At 50.5% G+C, this 20,143-nt stretch overlaps 1 protein-coding gene across 1 annotated transcript; it reads left to right on the top strand.

The window, feature by feature from the left end:
- Positions 1-7,932: 7,932 nt before the first annotated feature.
- LOC137824711 (uncharacterized) lies at positions 7,933-9,489 on the top strand. The gene is made up of 3 exons (XM_068630382.1): positions 7,933-8,134; positions 8,273-8,754; positions 8,863-9,489. Exons 1-3 carry the CDS (start codon positions 7,933-7,935, stop codon positions 9,487-9,489), a joined length of 1,311 nt encoding a protein of 436 aa, XP_068486483.1.
- The last annotated feature ends 10,654 nt before the right edge of the window (positions 9,490-20,143 follow it).

Below are 20,143 nucleotides of genomic sequence, written 5' to 3'. Positions count from 1 at the left end.
CTTCTCTTCAAACCTCTCAGCAACACCCGATTAGCTGACTCTACTTGACCATTTGTCTGAGGGTGCTCGACGGATGCAAACACTTCTTGAATTCCCACCCCTTCGCACAGCTTCTTCAACAGGTGGCTTGCAAACTGAGTCCCATTGTCCGACACTAGGCCCTTGGGCACTCCAAACCGGCACACAATGTTCTTCCACACGAAACCATCGATCTTGTGTGCGGTGATCTGGGCCACTGGTTCTGCTTCGATCCACTTGGTGAAATACTCAATCGCCACCACCAAGTACTTCATCTGCCTGATCGCCAGCAGGAATGGTCCCAGGATGTCGATTCCCCAAGTATGAAACGGCCAAGGGCTGTAAATCGACCTCAACTCCTCGGGAGGCGCTTTGTGCCAATCGGCGTGCTGTTGGCATTGTTTGCAACACTGTGCATACTTCTTGCAGTCTTCTCTCATCGTTGGCCAGTAGTAACCTGCACGGAGGGTCCTTGCGGCCAGAGCTCGACCCCCGACGTGGCTTCCGCATATACCTTCATGGAGCTCTGCCATAATCCTCGTGCATTTCTCACCATACACACATTCCAGGAGTGGGTGAGTGAACCCAAACCTGTACAACTCGCCATCAATCATTGTGTACTTGCTAGAATTTTTCTTTACCTTCCTAGCCTCTGTCGGATCCAGTGGGAGAAGGCCATCTGTCAGGCACCGTTTGTACTGTGTTATCCAGGTGTCTGGCTCAGGGATAGCGCAGACCTGCGTCATGTTCACCTTCTCCCCTCGACATGCTCTAATTCTCGGCGATCTCAAGGTTTCTTGCGTCAGGGACTTATGACTTCTCGCTGCTTTCTCTGTCGACTTGCTTATCTGAAGAACCAGGTGATCTGCTACAAATGCTCTCGGCATGTTCAGAGTTTCTTGAATCACTGTCCTCTGCCTACCCCCCTTGCCTGAACTGGCGAGCTTAGCTAGCAAGTCAGCTCGGGCATTCTGCTCTCTGGGCACATGCACCACTTCAAAGGAGGCAAAGGAACTCTTCAACTCCTGCACATACTCCAGGTAAGCCGCCATTTGTGGATCCTTAGCCTGGAACTCGCCTGTTACTTGCCCTGTGACTAGCAGCGAGTCACTCTTAGCCATCAACACCCTGGCTCCCATCTCTTTGACCAGCAAAATCCAGGCGATCAGCGCCTCATATTCTACTTGATTGTTACTGGCTTTGAAGGCAAATCTCAAAGATTGTTCGATCAGCACGCCGTTGGGTCCTTCCAAAATGACTCCAGCACCGCTACCCTGCTGGTTCGACGATCCATCCACTGAAAGCACCCAACGGAAGTCGTCCCCTTCAACTCGTGTCGCCTCAAATGAGAGCTCGACCACGAAATCCACAAAGATTTGCCCCTTGATCAGGCCTCGGGGCTCATATTTAATATCAAACTCTGACAACTCTATTCGTCCAAGCAAACTTGTTATTGCGCCTCAGGCACTGAAAATAGGGATGGCCCTTTTCTCCGCTAGCTGACACGAAGCGAGACAGGGCTGCCATCCGACCTGTTAACTGTTGAACCTCCTTCACCGTAGCTGGGCTCCTCATCGCCAAGATGGCGGCACACTTATCCGGGTTGGCTTTTATTCCTCTTTCAGTCAAGAGAAATCCCAGGAATTTTCCAGCCTCCACACCAAAGATGCATTTCTCTGGTTTCAGCTTCAGTCTGAACTTGGCGATCGTCGTGAACAATTCTTCCAAGTCTGCAACGTGCTTGCTTTTTTCTGGCGAGGTCACGACCATGTCATCGACGTACGCTTGCACATTCCTTCCCAGCATTGGCGCAAGTACTCGATCCATCAACCTCTGGTACGTGGCCCCCGCGTTCTTCAGCCCAAACGGCATCACCTTGTAGCAGTAGCACGATCTCTCGGTCATGAAGGCTGTCTTCTCTTCATCCATGGGATGCATCTTGATCTGATTATACCCCGAGAAGGCATCCAGGAAGCTCAACAACTTACACCCTGCAGCACTATCCACCAGGGCGTCTATGCTTGGTAAAGGATATGAATCCTTTGGGCAAGCCTTGTTCAGATCAGTGAAATCGACGCACATGCGCCATTTCCCATTACTCTTCTTCACCAGCACGACATTTGCCAGCCATTCAGGGTACTGAACTTCCCTGATGTGGTCTGCAGCGAGGAGTTTCTGTGTTTCGTCCCTGATCGCCTGCCTCCTCTCCTCGTTGAACTTTCTTCTTCTTTGTCGCACTGGTCTCACCAAGTTGTCCATCGCCAGATGATGGCACAAGAAGTCAGGATCGATCCCGGGCATGTCCGAAGCGGACCATGCAAACGCCTCCAGATGCCGCTCTATCACCTTGGCGATCTGGTCCTGGAGCTCAACCTCCAGGGATCTTCCCAGCTTGAAGATTTATCCCCCGATTTCTCTCTCGAGCCACTGCTCGACGGGTTTTGGTCTGGTTTCTCTGGCGATCACCGCCCTGGCGATTCCCAGCTCTCTCGCTTCCTCAGGGCGATTCCTTGCCTCTTCTTCCTCCAGGCCAGCGTTCCCCTCCCCCAGCTCAGCGTCCACCATCTCCACGTCCCTTCCGGCGGTCTTTTCTGTTACCGTCGATCTGGGCTTCACACCAGGAGGCGGGGTGGTCGTTACGTAACTCACCGATCTCTTGTTTTTCAGGCTATTCTCATAGCACTTCTTCGCTTCTTTCTGATCAGATTTGATGGTGATCACCACCCCCTCCATAGACGGCAACTTCACCTTCATGTGCCGGGTCGACGGTATGGCACCTATCCTGTTGAGCGTGGGTCTTCCCAACAGGATGTTGTATGCTGAAGGAGCGTTTACAACGAGGTATTTGATTTTCTCCGTTCTTGAACCCGCCACATTTGTAAACGTTGTCCTCAATTCTATGTACCCCCTGACCTCCACCTGGTCACCAGCGAAACCATACAAACACCCTCCATAGGGCCTCAGCTGGTCAAGGGGCAGCTCCAACTACGTGAAAGTCGGCCAAAACATCACGTCTGCCGAGCTTCCTTGGTCCACCAGCACCCTGTGGACCTTTCTTCCTGCTGTGATCAACGAAATCACGATGGGATCGTTGTCATGAGGCACAACATCCCGAAGATCTTGTTTGGTGAATGTAATATCCACTTCCGGTGAGTGGTCTTCAAACATATCCACCGTCATCACAGACCTCGCGTACCTCTTCCTCTGTGATGCGGTGCATCCACCTCCTAGAAACCCCCTGCAATGGTGTGGATTTCCCCGTGCGTAGGCATCTCGTGCTGCTGAGCCTCAGCCCCTGCTGGTTGGGAGCTCGACGCGCCCCCCGTTCTTCTATCCAGCTAATAGTCATTTAGGAACCCGCTCTTAACCAGATCGTCGAGCTGGTATCCTAAAGCCAGGCACGAATCAACTGTATGGCCAAAGCCCTGGTGAAACTCACACCAGGCGTCCGGCTTTGGTCCCAGCACCTTGTCGCCCACGTTTTCTGGCGCCTTCAACCTAGCAGATATATTGGGAATGGCGATCAGGTCCGCCAACCCCATGGCAAACTTGTGCTTAGGCGGGCGATTGTATTCCCGGCGTGCTGGCTGCTGGCGTCCTTGGCCCCTGCCCTTGTTCTTCCTTGGATCATAAGGATGGCGAGTCCTCTGATCCCTTCTGGCCGCCGCTGTCTCCAGCACCCTCTGTGGCTGGATCCTGGTCTGGGTGTGTGGCCTAGTGGGAGCCACGCTTCCTCTCTTCTCGGCGACTTCGCTCTCGTCGGCGATGTGAGCCACCGCAAGTCGCCTAACCTCAGCAAACGTGGCGGGGTGGGCCCTGATCAATGCCTCGCAGAATGGCCCCGGCAGCACGCCCTTCTTAAATGCATAGACCAGCATTTCTTCATCTTTAGCCGGCGATCTGACCATCTGCTCCCCAAAGCGATTTAGGTAGTCCCTGAGGGACTCTCCCTGATATTGCCTTATATCAAACAAATCGTAAGACACCCTGGGCGGTGCCTTATTCACGATGTACTGCTCGACGAAAATCTTTGAGAACTGTTGGAAGTTGGTAATGTGACCGTTAGGCAGGCTCACAAACCATTCCAGCGCCGTTCCCTGGAGTGTGCTCACGAACATCTTGCAGTATACGACGTCTGAACCTCCTGACAGCATCATCTGCGTATGGAACGTGGTGAGATGAGCCTCAGGATCCTCCACGCCGGTAAAAACAGCCTTGACAGGTACCGCACTCGTAGGAATAGGCGTGTCAGTAATCGCCTGAACGAAAGGCATGGGGAAAACACGAGGCGGCGTTGATGGCGCGACCTCTTCAGCAACAGGACACCCTTGCTGCTCCTGAAGAGCTTGACGCAGCTCCTCAGTCACCTTGCTAAGCTCATCATTCCTGGCCCGAGAGGCGGCCAGGTCCTCATGCATTCTCGCCTGTTCTATGCGCGAGGCTTCCACAGTTGCCTGCAACGAGCGCATAATCTCTACCATCTGCGCCATGGTCATGGCGGCAGCGCCTTCAGCAGCGACGGGCGCAACTGGACTTGAACGATTGCTTCTCATTTTTCTCATGAAATTTGACGAATCACAGAATGCGACGAACAACACTTCCTTCAGCGACGATCAACTCAGCGATCAATCGGTCAGACCTGCGCGAAACTCCGCAAGAAACTCAAGAACACAGAAAACCTCCACAAAAACCTGCAACTCCACCAGAAACCACCGCTTCTCCCTCGACAAACCAAACGAGCCAAAGAACTCAAACTTCACCGAACAAATCTCGTGTAAACAGCAAAGAACTTCACTTCGCCGAACAAAACTCGAAACGAACGGTGGAAATTGCGAAAACTCCGAACAAAACTAGATGAACAGCGAACTACGGTTGCACCAGCACACAACCACACAGAAAATTACGAAAACCTCCAAGAACTCACGTTGCGGATGGGAACAAGTTTTACACGGCCCCACGGTGGGCGCCTGATGATCCTGCCTGTTGACCAGAATGTTGGAACTTGCCTCGTCAAACTTGGATCGACGTGCGCACCGCTTCTAACCTCCGTCCTTATTCAAGATCCACCTCGAGAACCTGCAAAAGAACAGAGCGGCGCCGCTGCGGCCGATCGCACTCCAACGCCCAAGTCAGTGACCGAACCACCAAATACTAAGAGCAAGAACACTGTAGAACTCTCAAGGAACCGTGCAATGTTCTCTCTCAGTATGCTCAAGAACTCGCAAGCGTAAAGAGTATAATCTGAACGTGCGTACCTCGAAAGTTCGTTGAGAAACCCTTAAATACCTGGTCATTTTCTCTCTCCTGGCAGTTACAGACCTGGACACGTGGCTCGCATCCAGTCGTACACGTGCCATCATTTGGAGCCTCCTTGACTTGGGCGCTGCTTCTAACTCTCTTTTGGCTAAGTTACTTATGCATGGTACTGCCCAGTGCATAGCTAACTTGGGAGCGCGATCTCTACTAGAATTGGCGAGTTAGGGTGCCTTCGTACACCTTCCCTATGGTCTCGCCGGCCGCCTTCATAATCTGCACCACCTTCATCTTCGGCGATGTGCCTGTTCTGGCGATCTCCAATCACTTGGTCGCCTGAGTTTACATCTGGCGACTTCATCTTCAACTGGGTGATCGCCGGTTCTGGTATGCTGGAGATCGGAGCACGCCAACTTCATAACTGGCGACTTCACGAGCCCCCCGACTTCCTTCCCTTCTGCAAATCTGGCACCTTGTCAACACGCCTATATTGTACCTTGGTGCCACGTCATCACTTCCGACTACCAGGGCGGTACAATAAGAAACAAGTAGTTTAAGTATTCAAATGCGTATTTAGAATTGCGTACCTTCACCTGGGACCTTAAGCCCCTTTTATAGCATACCATTAGGTCACCACTGGTAACCAACTTTCCTTACAAGAATCCTATCTCGAGTGAGAGAATATTCATTGGGAGAGAATTCTGTTACAGTGTGTGTAATCTTAACAGCACAACTGCATTATGTTACAGTGCGTGTAAGTTAACGTTTAATGGCGGAGCAGCGGGTATGCGGAGCGGAGGAATCATTCCTATGTTAACTCTTTCACAACATTTTTCTTCTCCAACTTCCCAAACAGTCATGGTGAACGTGATATGTTGGAAGTGTTTCAGAAGTGGGCTAGGGTTAAGGAAATATTCATATCAAGGAGGAGGAATAGATGGGGAAGAAGATTCGGTTTTGTAAGATTTTTTGGTGTAAGAAATGTTGCGAGCTTGGAGAGAGACCTGGACAGTAGTTTCGTTGGAAATATGAAGCTCCACGTTAATCTTCCAAGGTATAGAAGAGATGGGTTAGGAAGCAAAGGAGGCATGTTTTTCTCTGCTGAAATGAAGCCAAGAGGGGGGGGATGCACATAATAATATAAAGAGGAAGAACAAGGAGGTGTGGAGGGAGAAAGGAGGGAAGGAAGCAATGGCCAAGAACAGTTCTGACGTTAAGTCGTATGCGGATGCAGTGAAAAGACCAGCACAAGGTCAATGGAGCGGCCCAAGTGTAACGACGAGGGTGTAGTCTCTTCCTTGGTTGATCAATAGTATGGTTGGCTGTATGTTGGATGAGTTTAACTTTGATACGATGCGAGAGGAGTGCCTTAAGGGAGGGATGTCTATGTTTAATACGAAGTATTTAGGTGACAACCAAGTTCTATTATCCCCTAAGGCGGAAGGAAGAATGGAAGAGCTGGTGAAATTGCATAGGGAGTGGTTTTACAGCGTTTTCGCAGAAATCAAACCTTGGTTTGTGCATGACGTTGTAAGGTATAAAAGAGTGTGGGTCAGGTGTTATGGTTTCCCGCTCTATCTATGGAGCAAGGAGTGCCTATCAAAAGTTGTGGGGGAAGTGGCTACGGTGGTGGGGATAGATGAAGCCACTCTGTCTTGGGACTGCCTGGAATTTGCCCGTTGCCAGGTTAGGCTGCTAAAGTCATGTAAAGCAGACTTTTCCAGGGATTTTCGTACTAATGGGAGTCTATATAACATCACCGTTGTTGAGGAGGCAGTAAAATCTGGTGGAGCAGATTTCTGTTGCAAGTGTGCTTTTCACAATGAAGGGTCCTCTAATAGTTCATCCTCAGTAGAATCTTTTGTGGCAGACTCGTTGGTCTCTGAAAAGTTCAGTGAGGATGAGGACGGTAGTGAAGAAAGGTATGGGCGACCGGAGAAGGCAACTGGGGGAGGAGAGGGTAGGTCAACAACGTATGCATCGAAAGCAATGGATAAGGAATGTTCAGAACGACACGAAAGTTGTCAGCAAAAAAGTGGGCTATTTTCAACTAGAAAAGACCTGTGTATGCAGGGAGTATCAGTGGAGAGGACTTGTGTGTCTGACACGCAAAGACGTGTCAGTGATGCGTGTGCGGCACTACATCAATCGATGGTGAGCTTAGTAGAGGTAGTGGAGGCTGTAAGTAATGCTAGGCCCAGGCCCATTAGCATTGAAGCCCAGACCAATGGAAGTTGCACTCAGAATCTTGAGTGCCACTACGCAAATCGTGTTTTGGCTCAGACTCAGGAGTTGGGCGGCGCTGGGCGTTTGTCAACGGCGGAAAGCACGAAGGAGGAACCCAGTACGGGTGTGGGCAATAAAGGAGATGCGTTCTCACAACCCAGTTTGGAAGAAACTCAAATCGACGTAGCTACGAATTGCAACGAGGTTGAAGTGGAGAAAGCAGAGGGTGAAATGGGTAACGAGGAGGCCTTGATTGCGGAATGGAAGGCGGAGCTATGGTGGAAGATAGTATCACACCAGAGAGAGTGCGGCACTTAAGAGCACTATGGGAGAAGGGGACCCTCACTATAGCGGCGGTGGAGGTCGAAGGGGGGCTTGGGGTCTCTTCATCAAGGGAACAGTTACTCGACCAGGTTAAGTTCTAAAACTTATGCTATGTCAGATTCTGAAATTGTGGAATGCAACAATCGTCTTAGAAGGGAAGCCACCCAATCGGAAGTTACTAGGCTTTGGGAAGTAGGAAAACGTTTGGGGACAACCTGTTCTGGGGATGCAGGCATGTTAATTAAGGAAATGGAAACCTTGGAGGATAGGGACAACCAAGTCTTGAGAAACTTTATGGAGGGAGACAGGGGAGGTATCCCATGATCGTTATCAGTCTGAATGTCAGAGGGCTGGGGGGGGGGAGTGAAGGCTAAATATCTTAGAAATATTATTGGTAAGGAGGGTGCGGAGTTTGTGTGTGTGCAAGAAACAAAACTAACTGAGTTTTCAGATAGCAGGTGCTTTTCTCTGTGGGGAGATAATAAGGTGGGATGGGTGCATAATGATGGTGTGAATGGGGCTGGAAGCACGTTATCAATGTGGCACAAGGAAGCTTTCCATTATGTGTCTCATACTGTAGGGAAAGGTTTTATTGCTGTTGTGGGGCACCATGTAAAGTCGAACTGTTCTTGTATTATAATTAACGTCTATGCTGCTTGTAATCCAAGTGAGAAGGTTTCTATTTGGGAGGTTGTGTCTGCTATTAGAAGTATTCATCAGGATAAGGTGTGGTGTTGTTGCGGAGATTTTAATGCAGTCAGGTGTGCTGCGGAAAGGAAAGGTATTAGACGAAATGCAAGCAACAAAAAGGAAATCAGGGACTTTAATGATTTCATTGGTAGTAATTCTATGGAGGATCTGCCTATTGTAGGTAAGAAGTTCACTTGGTTTAAGGCAGATGGGTCCGCAAAAAGTAGGCTAGATAGAATTCTGGTATCCGAAGAATGGCTCCAAGTGTGGCCTATGAGCAAGCAATACGTACAAACAAGGGAAGTTTCGGATCATTGTGCAATAGTGGTGAAATCCTGGATTAAAGATTAGGGCCCAAAACCTTTCAAATCTATTGATGCATGGCTACTGGAGCCTGGTTTTAAGGATTTGGTGAGGGATAAATGGGGATCTTATGAGGTGCAGGGCAACAATATAACCAAAGTTAAAGAGAAACTCAAACTTTTGAAGTTGGATCTCAAAGAGTTTAATAGGAGTGTGTTTGGGAATCTTGAGGACGAAAAGCGCAAGATTTTGAAGGAGATTGAGGATCTTGATGTCAAGGATGGCGTATCTGACTTGTTGGAGGGTGAAAAGTTAAGAAGATTGGAACTTGTTAGCCAGCAAAAATTGGTAGAGAAAAAGATGGAATCCCTTTACAGGCAAAAAGCTAGGTCGAACTGGTACAAATATGGGGACTCTAACTCTAAATTCTACCACACTACTATCGGATGGAGAAGACTCAAGAATGAAGTTAAAGGAGTTGAGTTAAATAATCAATGGTGTGAAGAACCGGAGGCAGTACGAAGGGAAATAAAGCGAGTGTTTGAGGAGAGATTTAAGGCCACTCCTGATCTAGGAGTGAGGCTTGGAGCTGTGGAATTCAGATCTCTTCCCGAAGAGGTCAGCTTGAAGATGATTGAGGTGTTCTCTGAGGAGGAAGTAACGGAGGCAGTGTGAAACTGTGAGGGGACTAAGAGCCCGGGTCCAGATGGTTTTAACTTTAATTTTATTAAAGCCAACTGGGAGACCCTAAAGGAAGATATTATGGAAGCAGTACATAGTTTTCATGAGACTGGGATCCTCCCGAAGGGGTGTAATGCGTCCTTTATTGCTCTAGTTCCAAAGGTAAAGGATCCTACCACGATTGATTAGTACAGACCTATTTCTCTTGTGGGAGCTTTGTATAAGATTATTACCAAGGTCATGTCGAATCGGATTAAGACTGTTCTACCTTTGGTCATTGACGAAAACCAATCAGCCTTCATGCAAGGTAGGGGGCTGCTAAAGAGTGTTCTGGTAGCTAATGAGGTGATTGAAGAAGTATGAAGAAGGCGGAGGAGTGGTGTGTTTTTGAAGGTGGATTTCGAAAAGGCATATGACTCGGTCAGGTGGAGTTTCCTGTTGGATATGTTAAATAGGCTGGGGTTTCATGTGAGATGGATTAAGTGGGTGCAAGGCTGCTTAGAATCAGCAACAATATCTGTTCTGGTTAATGGATGTCCGACAGAGGAGTTTAGACCAACTAGGGGTCTGAGGCAAGGGGATCATGGCTCCGTTCCTTTTTCTTGTTGTGGCGGAAGGATTGGCTGGCCTAGTACGCTCTACTTCTAAGGAAAACCTTTTAAGAGGAGTGAAAGTGGGGAGAAATGAGATAGAGTGTAGCATGCTGCAGTTTGCGAACGACACACTCTTTATGTGTGAAGACTCTTTCTCTAATGTTTTTACAATTCAGGCAATTCTCAGGATGTTTGAGCTGGCATATGGTCTCAAAGTCAACTTCCATAAATCTAAGTTGGCAGGTATCAAGGTTGGTAGGAGCTCGTTAGAAACCTACGCTGGAAGTCTCAATTGTGGATTAGTGCAGGTTCCTTTCAAGTACTTGGGATTAAAAGTAGGTGGGAACCTGATCCTGCCTGTTGACCAAAACGCTGGAGCTTTGCCTCGTCAAACTTGGATCGACGTATGCGCCGTGTCTGCCTCTGTCCTTCACCGCGATCCACCTCAAGAACCTGCAAACGACGAAACGGCGCCGCTGCGGTCGATCGCGCTCCGACGCCCAAGTCAGCGACTCAACCACCAATTACTTAAGAGTAAACTCAAGAATTCTAAGGAACCGTGACCAGTTCTCTCTCAGTGTACTCAAGACTCGCAAGCGTAAAGAAACAATCTGAACGTGCGTACCTCAGAAGTTCGTTGGGAACTCTTATATACCTGGGCACTTTCTCTCTCCTGGCAGTTACACATCTGGACACGTGGCTCGCATCCAGCTGTACACGTGCCTTCATCTGGAGCATCCTTGACTTGGGCGCTACTTCTGACTCTTCTTTGGCTAAGTTACTTATGCATGATACTACTCAGTGCATAGTTGCCTTGGAGCGCGATCTCTTTTGGATGGCGAGTTCGGGTGCCTTCGTACACACCTTCCCTGTGGTCTCGCCGGCCGCCTTCATGATCTGCACCACCTGTTTCACCGTATATGCTCAAGTAAGCTGTCCCCCGACCTCATCCTCTGGCTTGCTGGGAAGTGTCTATTTGCCTTCATCTTCGGCGATGTCCTTGTTTCGGCGATCTCTAATCACTTGGTCGCCTAGGTTCACATCTGGCGACTTCATCTTCAACTCGGTGACCGCCGGTTTAGGCACGATGGAGATCGGAGCACGCCAACTTAATAACTGGCGACTACGCGAACCCCCCGACTTCTTCCCCTTCTGCCAGCCAGGTGCCCCATCCAACACGCCTATATAATAGCTCGACGCCACGTCATTACTCCCGACTATCAGGGCGGTACACAAGCCCCCAGTCTTAAGCGAAGACTTGTCCAGCGAAAAGACTAAAGGAGTCATGTCACTACCGATCTACGTGGCGCTGGCGCAAAATTCCAAACGTTTGTACTTTCTGCTTTCCTGACGCTCCACCAAACACTCTTCCAATCGCTCGACACGTGGCTTCATCAACGGTTACCTTTAATTGTCGTTTGCGCTTCCAAAACCCATTCGAAAAACCCTTAAACCCATTTCACTTCCACTGTTCCATCACCTCTTTGCTTTCTCAAACGCTTCAAGCTTCTTCTGCAAAAACCCACTACGCTCTTCAACCCTCTAGATTCTCAACTTCCTTCATCGTTCTTCCGATCATAGAAAGGTACTCCCTTTACTTCTTCTGCTGAATTTTCCTGCATTTTAACCGATTCGCATCATCCATTAATTGTCTGGTGCATACGCTGTGGGCTGTTTCTCCTGTTTCTCCCTTCTCGTAACTTAGGGCTTCGTCTCCATTACAACGAACCTTCGTTCGTTCGTTTCTTCATCCCTCTTTTACGATCGAGTCAGCCTCTGCGAACCCTGCTCACCTTTCCCTTTCTTTTTCCTTTGCAGTTTCCGCGATGGCTCGCTCAAAGATCACCCCAAATCCTCCTCCCTCGTCACGTAACCCTCCGTCTCAAGCACATAACCCACCACGAGCACCTGGTGCTTCTTCTTCCCAGGCTGAGAGGCCTGCAACCTCTCGCCCTGACCTGGCTCAGGCTACTCCACCGGTCGCTGGAGGAGCCTCCGTCCCCACTCCAGATTATAAAAAACTTTACCCCTGGGCCAGCTCGGCACTGCCGAAAGAAAGTTCTTCGATAAACTCTGCAATAGCGGTACTCCGACTAAGGAAAGGGGACCAGTCGGATCTTTCTTTTCACAAGGAGCATGATAGCAAGATGGTCGTGCTGCCTTGCCACCCTGAGGAGCCGATCTGCGCTGACGACAAAGCGAGCGGTGGCGAGTCGTTTTGCTTCCTCTACACGACGTTTTTCAAGAAGGTGAAGCTCCGACTTCCCTTCACTCGTTTCGAGCGAGAGCTGCTGACCGAGCTCGATATCGCCCCTGCCCAGCTTCACCCCAACAGCTGGGCGTTCGTAAGGGCATTCCAGATCATTAGCGCACATCTGGGACTGCCAGCGTCAGTGGATGTTTTCCTCTTCCTTTTTGAAGCCAAGCACCCAGGAGATCGCCTTTGGGTGAGTCTGAACGGGATTGCTGGGAGGTCGATCCTTTCTATCTTCCAGCAATCTTATAAGGATTGGAAGGGGAAATTCATTCAAATACGCCAAAACGACCAGGATGCCTCGCTGCTCGACGGGTTTCCCTTGTACTGGGTAAACAAGGGAAGCAAAGACTCCAAGGGAAGCTTCAGGAGGCCAAGAAGTCCTGACAGCATGGGCGCTTTGGACAAGGATCTGTGCCTCTTCTGGAAGAGCGTGGCAGACGCCAACATTACCTTCCTCACCACTGCGCTTATCTCCTTCGAGTTCTTCGAAGACCAACTCGAGGCTCGAATAGGTTAGAGCTCACCTCAGTATCTATGTCATTACTCTTGGCGATACTTCTGCTAACTGTTTCTGGCCGTCTTGTCTGTTGTGCACAAGACTTGGGTTTTATTTTCTGCATCATTTGTTTGCTTTTCTTGCATACTGTCTTATGTGTTTTTCTTTCTCTCTGAGCTGACCCATGTACCTTTGCGTTATGCAGATCTCATGTTGGGCAAGGGAAAACTGGCTGAGTTGAGGGCGCTCGCTCGAGCCCATGGGTTGGCGTCGGGTTCCCAGACCGTGCCAAATTCAGTGGTGGAGATCGCCGCTGCCCAGGGCAGATCGCCCCCGAAAGGCCCAGCTTCTTCAGAGGCCCAGCCCGCCCAACAACGTAAAAAACTCGTCCTCAGGAAACCAAAGAGGAAAACCCCTCAAGTGGTTCATGAGGACGAAGAAGAAGACGATGAGGCGACTGAGGATGGCCTTATCACCAAGAGGAAGAGGGTGGCGCCTTCTTCACCACCTGCTCCACCTCCTCTTCCAACGTCAGCCCCACCTTCCACGCCGGCTCCACCTCCAACACTGCTTCCTCCCCCAGCTCCCACCTCGCCAGTCCAAGCAGTTCCCTTGGCGGCTGCATTTCCTGTGGTTGAGGCTGCCGAGCCCAACTTTATGGAGAACCCCCCGAGCGCCTCCACGCCCTATGTATCAGCTGGAAGGGGTCCTCCTTCAAACGCCTCAACCGCAGAAGCCGCACCAGGCGGGGATGAAGGTGCTCACAACTCGCCTATCATCATCACCGAATCCCCGTCGTCGCCACCACGCCAAGAAGCTCCCACTCAACAGCCAGCTCAAGAAGGTGGTGGCGAGAACCAACAACAGGCTCCCCTGGTGCCCCCATGAACAAACCTCTCCCTTGAGGTAAAAAGGGTGTGGGAACCCTTCTCAGCGAAACTCAAGATGATGGTGGAGGATTTCCCTTCCATCATATCCAAAGCTGTGGAGAGTTCCAGCAAGAAGCTCCAGGATGACATCTCCGTGCTCCAAGAGGAGAATCGCCTAATCAGGATTGAGGCGGAGAAGTTATCCTGCAATCTCATGCTCGCGGAGATCGATCACTCCCGGGTGGAGGATGCTATGAGCACCGAGCTTCGGGTGGCACGCAAGGAGGCCACCGATCTACGCCATAAGGTGCAGCTCTTAGCTCAAGAGAAGATCGAGCTAGAGAGCAAGCTGGTCCCTTATCGCGTCAAGGTCAGCAGATCGGGAGGTCTTCTTGGGGAAAGTTGAAAAGGAGAGAGACGACACCATGGCCAAACTCGCCGAGGCCAAAGAGGAAAATGAAAAGATCACCACAAAGCTGGCCCAGGCGCAGGCGGAATCCAAGAAGGTTACTGAAGACCTTCTTCAAGCTCGGGAGGGGGCTGAAGAACTGAAGCAGCAGAACGAGGGGCTCAAGAAGCAGATTGAAGAACTCGAGTTGAGCTCCGCCCAAATTCTCGTTGCTGGGTTCGACGCCGCCTTGGAGCAGTTCGCCTGCCAATATCCTGATCTGGACCTCTCCATGGTGTCTCTCAACAACGAAGTGGTGGACGGGAAGATTGTTCCTTCTGAAGACTAGCTGCTTCCCTCCATCCACGATTCCTATGCTTTCTCCTTTAGATATACTTACTTGTAATAAACTTTCCCTTTTTCTGTACATGTATTCTGAACTGGTGTTACTATGTTATGACATTTCTCGCTCCTTTATATAATCTCTCTTGTCAACTTTAACTTTCTCGCATGAATCTCTTAGACAAATTAATTTAGTAACTCCGCGAGCGCAATTGTATTCTAACCGCTTCGAACCATCGGCTTTCGAACGGTAACATTCTAACAACTTGTAACCTCAAGGTAATGAACCTTAGCGTGAAATCATCTTTCCAAATAACGAGCTTCAACCCGACTAATGGCTTAAGACGCAGCCCACCTGATCTGCCTTATCAAAACGGGCCTTAGCTTTCTCGCCATTGCTTGAATTTGTCCTGGTCGCCAAAGACTCTTGGCGATACCAGCTTCCTCTTGCCTTCACAACTTGGCCATCGTCCCTTTATTCGGGGGTAGAGGCGCCTTTCGGGTCCTTCTCTACCTCCCTGAGCTTCAGAACAAGGGACCGGGTGGCTAGGCATTCTCTTCGAACCTACCTTAGCCACCCTCCGAACTTCTTCCACCCTTTACACCATACCTGAACTCGTTCGAGACGAGAAGGATTTTATCTTGCCTGAACTCGCTCATCGGCGAGAAGGTCTTTAACTGGCCTGAACTCGCTCATCGGCGAGAAGGTCTTTATCTCGCCTGAACTCACTCATCGACGAGAAGGTCTTTAACTCGCCTGAACTCGCTCATCGGCGAGAAGGTCTTTAACTCGCCTGAACTCGCTCATCGGCGAGAAGGTCTTTATCTCGTTACTCTACATTGCCCCAGGGGTTACATCTTCTCTGCCCCAGAAACACTGAGGACTTTTTGCTGGAGCCTCTACATTGCCCCAGAGGCTACATCTTCTCTCCTCTGGAAGCACTGAGGACTTTTTACTGGTGCCTCTACATTGCCCCAGAGGCTACATCTTCTCTCCTCTGGGAACACTGAGGACTTTTTACTGGTGCCTCTACATTGCCCCAGAGGCAACATCTTCTCTCCTCTGGGGGCACTGAGGACTTTTTACTCTTCCTCGCCTGCACTCGCTCGACGGCGAGGAGGTCTTTATCCCGCCTCAGGACGCGCGAGGGCGTTGAGGTCTTTTAACTGGTGCCTCCGATCGCCGAAAGACGATGAGGACTTTAACTTTAACTGATGCCGCCAATCGCCGAAAGACGATGGGGACTTAGAAACTTTTTAGAAAGCATGCAACATAACTTCAACTTGCCTTAAATCACATATAAGTGACAAGGTCTTTCTTCAAAACTTTCGGAAAACAACAAGCATGCAATCTAAAACACTTTAAACTTTGAAAACTCTTCTTTATTGGGCGGCCTCATTAAAAACCCTCCTTAGGGAAAAAAGAGTGCCCCCTCCAAACTGTTTTAACAGAAACATTGTAAAGCTCTTCGTGTTTGTTTTTACTTACAAAATTCTTAACTGTAATATAACTTGAGGTGCGTGGCGTTCCAAGTGCGAGGAATCGCCCCTCCTTCCAATGTTTCTAAGCGCTAGGCGTCGTTCCCGAGCGCCTCAGTTATTCTGAACGGTCCCGTCCACTTAGGCGACAGCTTATTCTCCATCTCGTACTGGTGGGCCTTCCTCATCACCAGGTCGCCTTCTCTGAACTGTCTTGGCATCACCTTCGAGTTATATCTTCGTTCAATCCTTCTTTTCACCGCCTCAGCTTTCAATCTCGCCTCCTCCCTGACCTCGTCCAGTAGATCCAGGTTCAGCCTTCTCTCTTCATTCGAGTCTTCCTCTACGAAGTTCTGGAATCTCGGCGAGCTCTCCTGGATCTCTACTGGAATCATTGCATCACACCCATAGACCAAGCTGAACGGGGTCTCATGGGTTCCTGACTGCTCGGTGTTGTGGTAAGCCCAGACTATACGGGGTACCTCCTCAGCCCAACTTCCTTTGGCTTTCTCTAGCCTTCTCTTCAAACCTCTTAGCAACACCCGATTGGCCGATTCTACATGGCCATTCCTCTGAGGGTGCTCGACGGATGCAAATACTTGTTGAATTCCCACTCCTTCACACAGCTTCTTCAACAGGTGACTTGCAAATTGAGTCCCATTGTTTGACACCAGGCGCTTGGGCACACCAAACCGGCACACAATGTTCTTCCACACGAAACCCTCGATCTTGTGTGCGGTGATCTGGGCCACTGGTTCTGCTTCGATCCACTTGGTGAAATATTCAATCGCCACCACCAAGTACTTCATCTGCCTGATCGCAAGCGGGAATGGTCCCAGGATGTCGATTCCCCATGTATGAAACGGCCAAGGGCTGTAAATCGACTTCAACTCCTCGGGAGGCGCCTTGTGCCAATGGGCGTGCTGTTGGCATTGCTTGCAACACTACGCATACTTCTTGCAGTCTTCTCTCATTGTTGGCCAGTAGTAACCTGCACGGAGAGTCCTTGCGGCCAGAGCTCGACCCCCGACGTGGCTTCCGCATATCCCTTCATGGAGCTCTGCCATAATTCTTGTACATTTCTCGCCATGCACACATTCCAGGAGTGGGTGAGTGAACCCAAACCTATACAGCTCGCCGTCAATCATTGTGAACTTGCTAGAATTCTTCTTTATCTTCCTAGCCTCTGTCGGATCCAGCGGGAGAAGGCCATCCGCCAGGCATCACTTGTACTGCGTCACCCAGGTGTCTGGCTCATGCATAGCGCAGACTTGCGTCTTGTTTACCCTCTCCCCCCGACATGCTCTTATTCTTGGCGACCTCAAGGTCTCTTGAGTCAAAGACCTGTGACTCCTCGCCGCTTTCTCCGTCAAGTTGCTTATCTGAAGAACTAGGTGATCTGCCACAAATGCTCTAGGCGTCTTCAGAGTTTCTTGAATCACCGTCCTCTGCCTACCGCCCTTGCCCGAACTGGAGAGCTTAGCTAGCAAGTCAGCTCGGGCATTCTGCTCCCTGGGCACATGCACCACTTCAAAGGAGGCAAAGGAACTCTTCAATTCCTGCACATACTCTAGGTAAGCCGCCATTTGTGGATCCTTAGCCTGGAACTCGCCTGTTACTTGTCCCGTGACTAACAGCGAGTCGCTCTTAGCCATCAAGATACCGGCGATCAGCGCCTCATATTCTGCTTGATTGTTGCTGGCCTTGAAGGCAAACCTCAAAGATTGTTCGATCAGCACGTCGTTGGGTCCCTCCAAGATGACTCCAGCACCGCTACCCTGCTGGTTCGACGATCCGTCCACTGAAAGCACCCAACGGAAGTCATCCCCTTCAACTCGTGTCGCTTCAGACGAGAGCTCGACCACGAAGTCTGCGAAGATCTGCCCCTTGATCGGACCTCGGGGCTCATACTTGATGTCGAACTCCGACAGCTCCACCGCCCACTTCACCATCCTCCCAGCGACGTCGGGCTTCTTCAAGACCTTCTGAATGGGCAAGTCGATCATTACCAGTATCGTGAAGCTATGGAAATAGTGGCGTAACCTTCTTGCCGAAAAGACTACTGCCAGTGCACCCTTCTCCAGGGCCTGATATCTTACTTTAGGGCCTTGCAGCACCTTACTAACAAAATAAATGGGCTTTTGAGCCTGATCTTGGTCCTGGGCGAGCACCGCACTCACCGCCCTCTCAGTTACAGCAAAATACAACCTGAGAGGGGTTCCCACCAGCGGTTTGCACAAAACCGGCGGGCTCGCTAGATACTCCTTAAGCTTGACGAAGGCTTCTTCACACTCTTTCGTCCAGGCAAACTTGTTATTCCGCCTTAAACATTGGAAATATGGATGGCCCTTTTCTCCGCTAGCCGACACGAAGCGAGACAGGGCGGTCATCCGACCTGTAAGCTGTTGTACTTCCTTCACGGTGGTCGGGCTCCTCATCGCCAAGATGGCGGCACACTTATCAGGGTTGGCTTCTATTCCTCTCTCAGTCAAGAGGAAACCCAAGAACTTCCCAGCCTCCACGCCAAAGATGCACTTCTCGGGATTCAACTTTAACCTGAACTTGGCGATCGTAGTGAACAACTCCTCCAAGTCCGCAACGTGCTTGCTCTTCTCCGGCGAGGTCACGACCATGTCATCCACGTACACTTGCACATTCCTTCCCAGCATTAGTGCAAGTACTCGATCCATCAACCTCTGGTACGTGGCCCCCGCGTTCTTCAGCCCAAAAGGCATCACCTTGTAGCAGTAGCACGATCTCTCGGTCATGAAGGCAGTCTTCTCTTCATCCATGGGATGCATCTTGATCTGGTTATACCCCGAGAAGGCATCCAGGAAACTCAACAACTTACACCCTGCAGCACTGTCCACCAGGGCGTGTATGCTTGGCAAAGGATACGAATCCTTTGGGCAGGCCTTGTTCAGATCAGTGAAGTCGACGCACATGCGCCACTTCCCATTGCTCTTCTTCACCAACACGACATTGGCCAGCCACTCAGGGTACTGCACCTCCCTGATATGGCCTGCCGCGAGGAGCTTCTGGGTTTCGTTTCTAATCGCCTGCCTCCTCTCCTCGTTGAACTTCCTTCTCCTCTGGCGCACCGGTCTGACCTGATTGTCCATCGCCAAATGATGGCACAAGAAGTCGGGATCGATCACGGGCATGTCCGAAGCAGACCATGCAAACGCATCCAGATGCCGCTCTATCACCTTGGCGATCTGGTCCTGGAGCTCAACCTCCAGAGATCTTCCCAGCTTGAAGATCTTTCCTCCGATTTCCCTCTCGAGCCACTGCTCGACGGGTTTTGGTCTGGTTTCTCTGGCGATCACCGCCCTGGCGATTCCCAGCTCCCTCGCTTCCTCAGGGCGATTCCTCGCCTCTTCTTCCTCTAGACCGGCGTTCCCCTTCCCCAGCTCAGCATCCACCATCACCACGTCACTTCCGGCGATCTCTTCTAGTACCGTCGGCCTGGGCTTCACACTAGGAGGTGGGGTGGTTGTCACGTAACTCACCGACCTCTTGTTCTTCAGGCTATTCTCATAGCACTTCTTCGCCTCTTTCTGGTCGGATCTAATGGTGATCACCACCCCCTCCATAGACGACAGCTTCACCTTCATGTGCCGGGTCGGCGGTATAGCACCTATTATGTTGAGCGTGGGTCTTCCCAGTAGAATGTTGTATGCTGAAGGAGCATTCACGACAAGGTACTTGATTTTCTCTGTTCTTGAACCCGCCTCGTTTGTAAACGTAGTCCTCAACTCAATGTACCCCCTGACCTCCACCTGGTCACCAGCGAAACCATACAAACATCCTCCATAGGGCCTCAGCTGGTCAAGGGGTAGCTCCAATTGCGTGAAAGTCGACCAGAACATCACGTCTGCCGAGCTTCCTTGGTCCACCAGAACCCTATGGACTTTCCTTCCTGCTGTGATCAGCGAGATGACTATGGGGTCGTTGTCATGAGGCACAACGTCCCGAAGATCTTGCTTTGTGAACGTAATGTCCACATCCGGCGAGTGGTCCTCAAACATATCCACCGTCATCACAGACCTCGCATACTTCTTCCTCTGTGACGCGGTGCATCCACCACCTGAGAAACCTCCTGCAATGGTTTGGATTTCTCCGTGGGTAGGCATCTCGTGCTGCTGAGCCTCACCACCTGCTGGATGGGAGCTCGAGGCGCCCCCTGCCCTTCTATCCAGCAAATAGTCGTTGAGGAACCCG

The sequence above is a fragment of the Phaseolus vulgaris genome, chromosome 8 (assembly GCF_000499845.2).
Source record: "Phaseolus vulgaris cultivar G19833 chromosome 8, P. vulgaris v2.0, whole genome shotgun sequence".
NCBI classification, from domain to species: Eukaryota; Viridiplantae; Streptophyta; class Magnoliopsida; order Fabales; family Fabaceae; genus Phaseolus; species Phaseolus vulgaris.
Note: the sequence above shows the minus strand (reverse complement) of the source record. Positions and strands in the feature narration are given on the sequence as shown.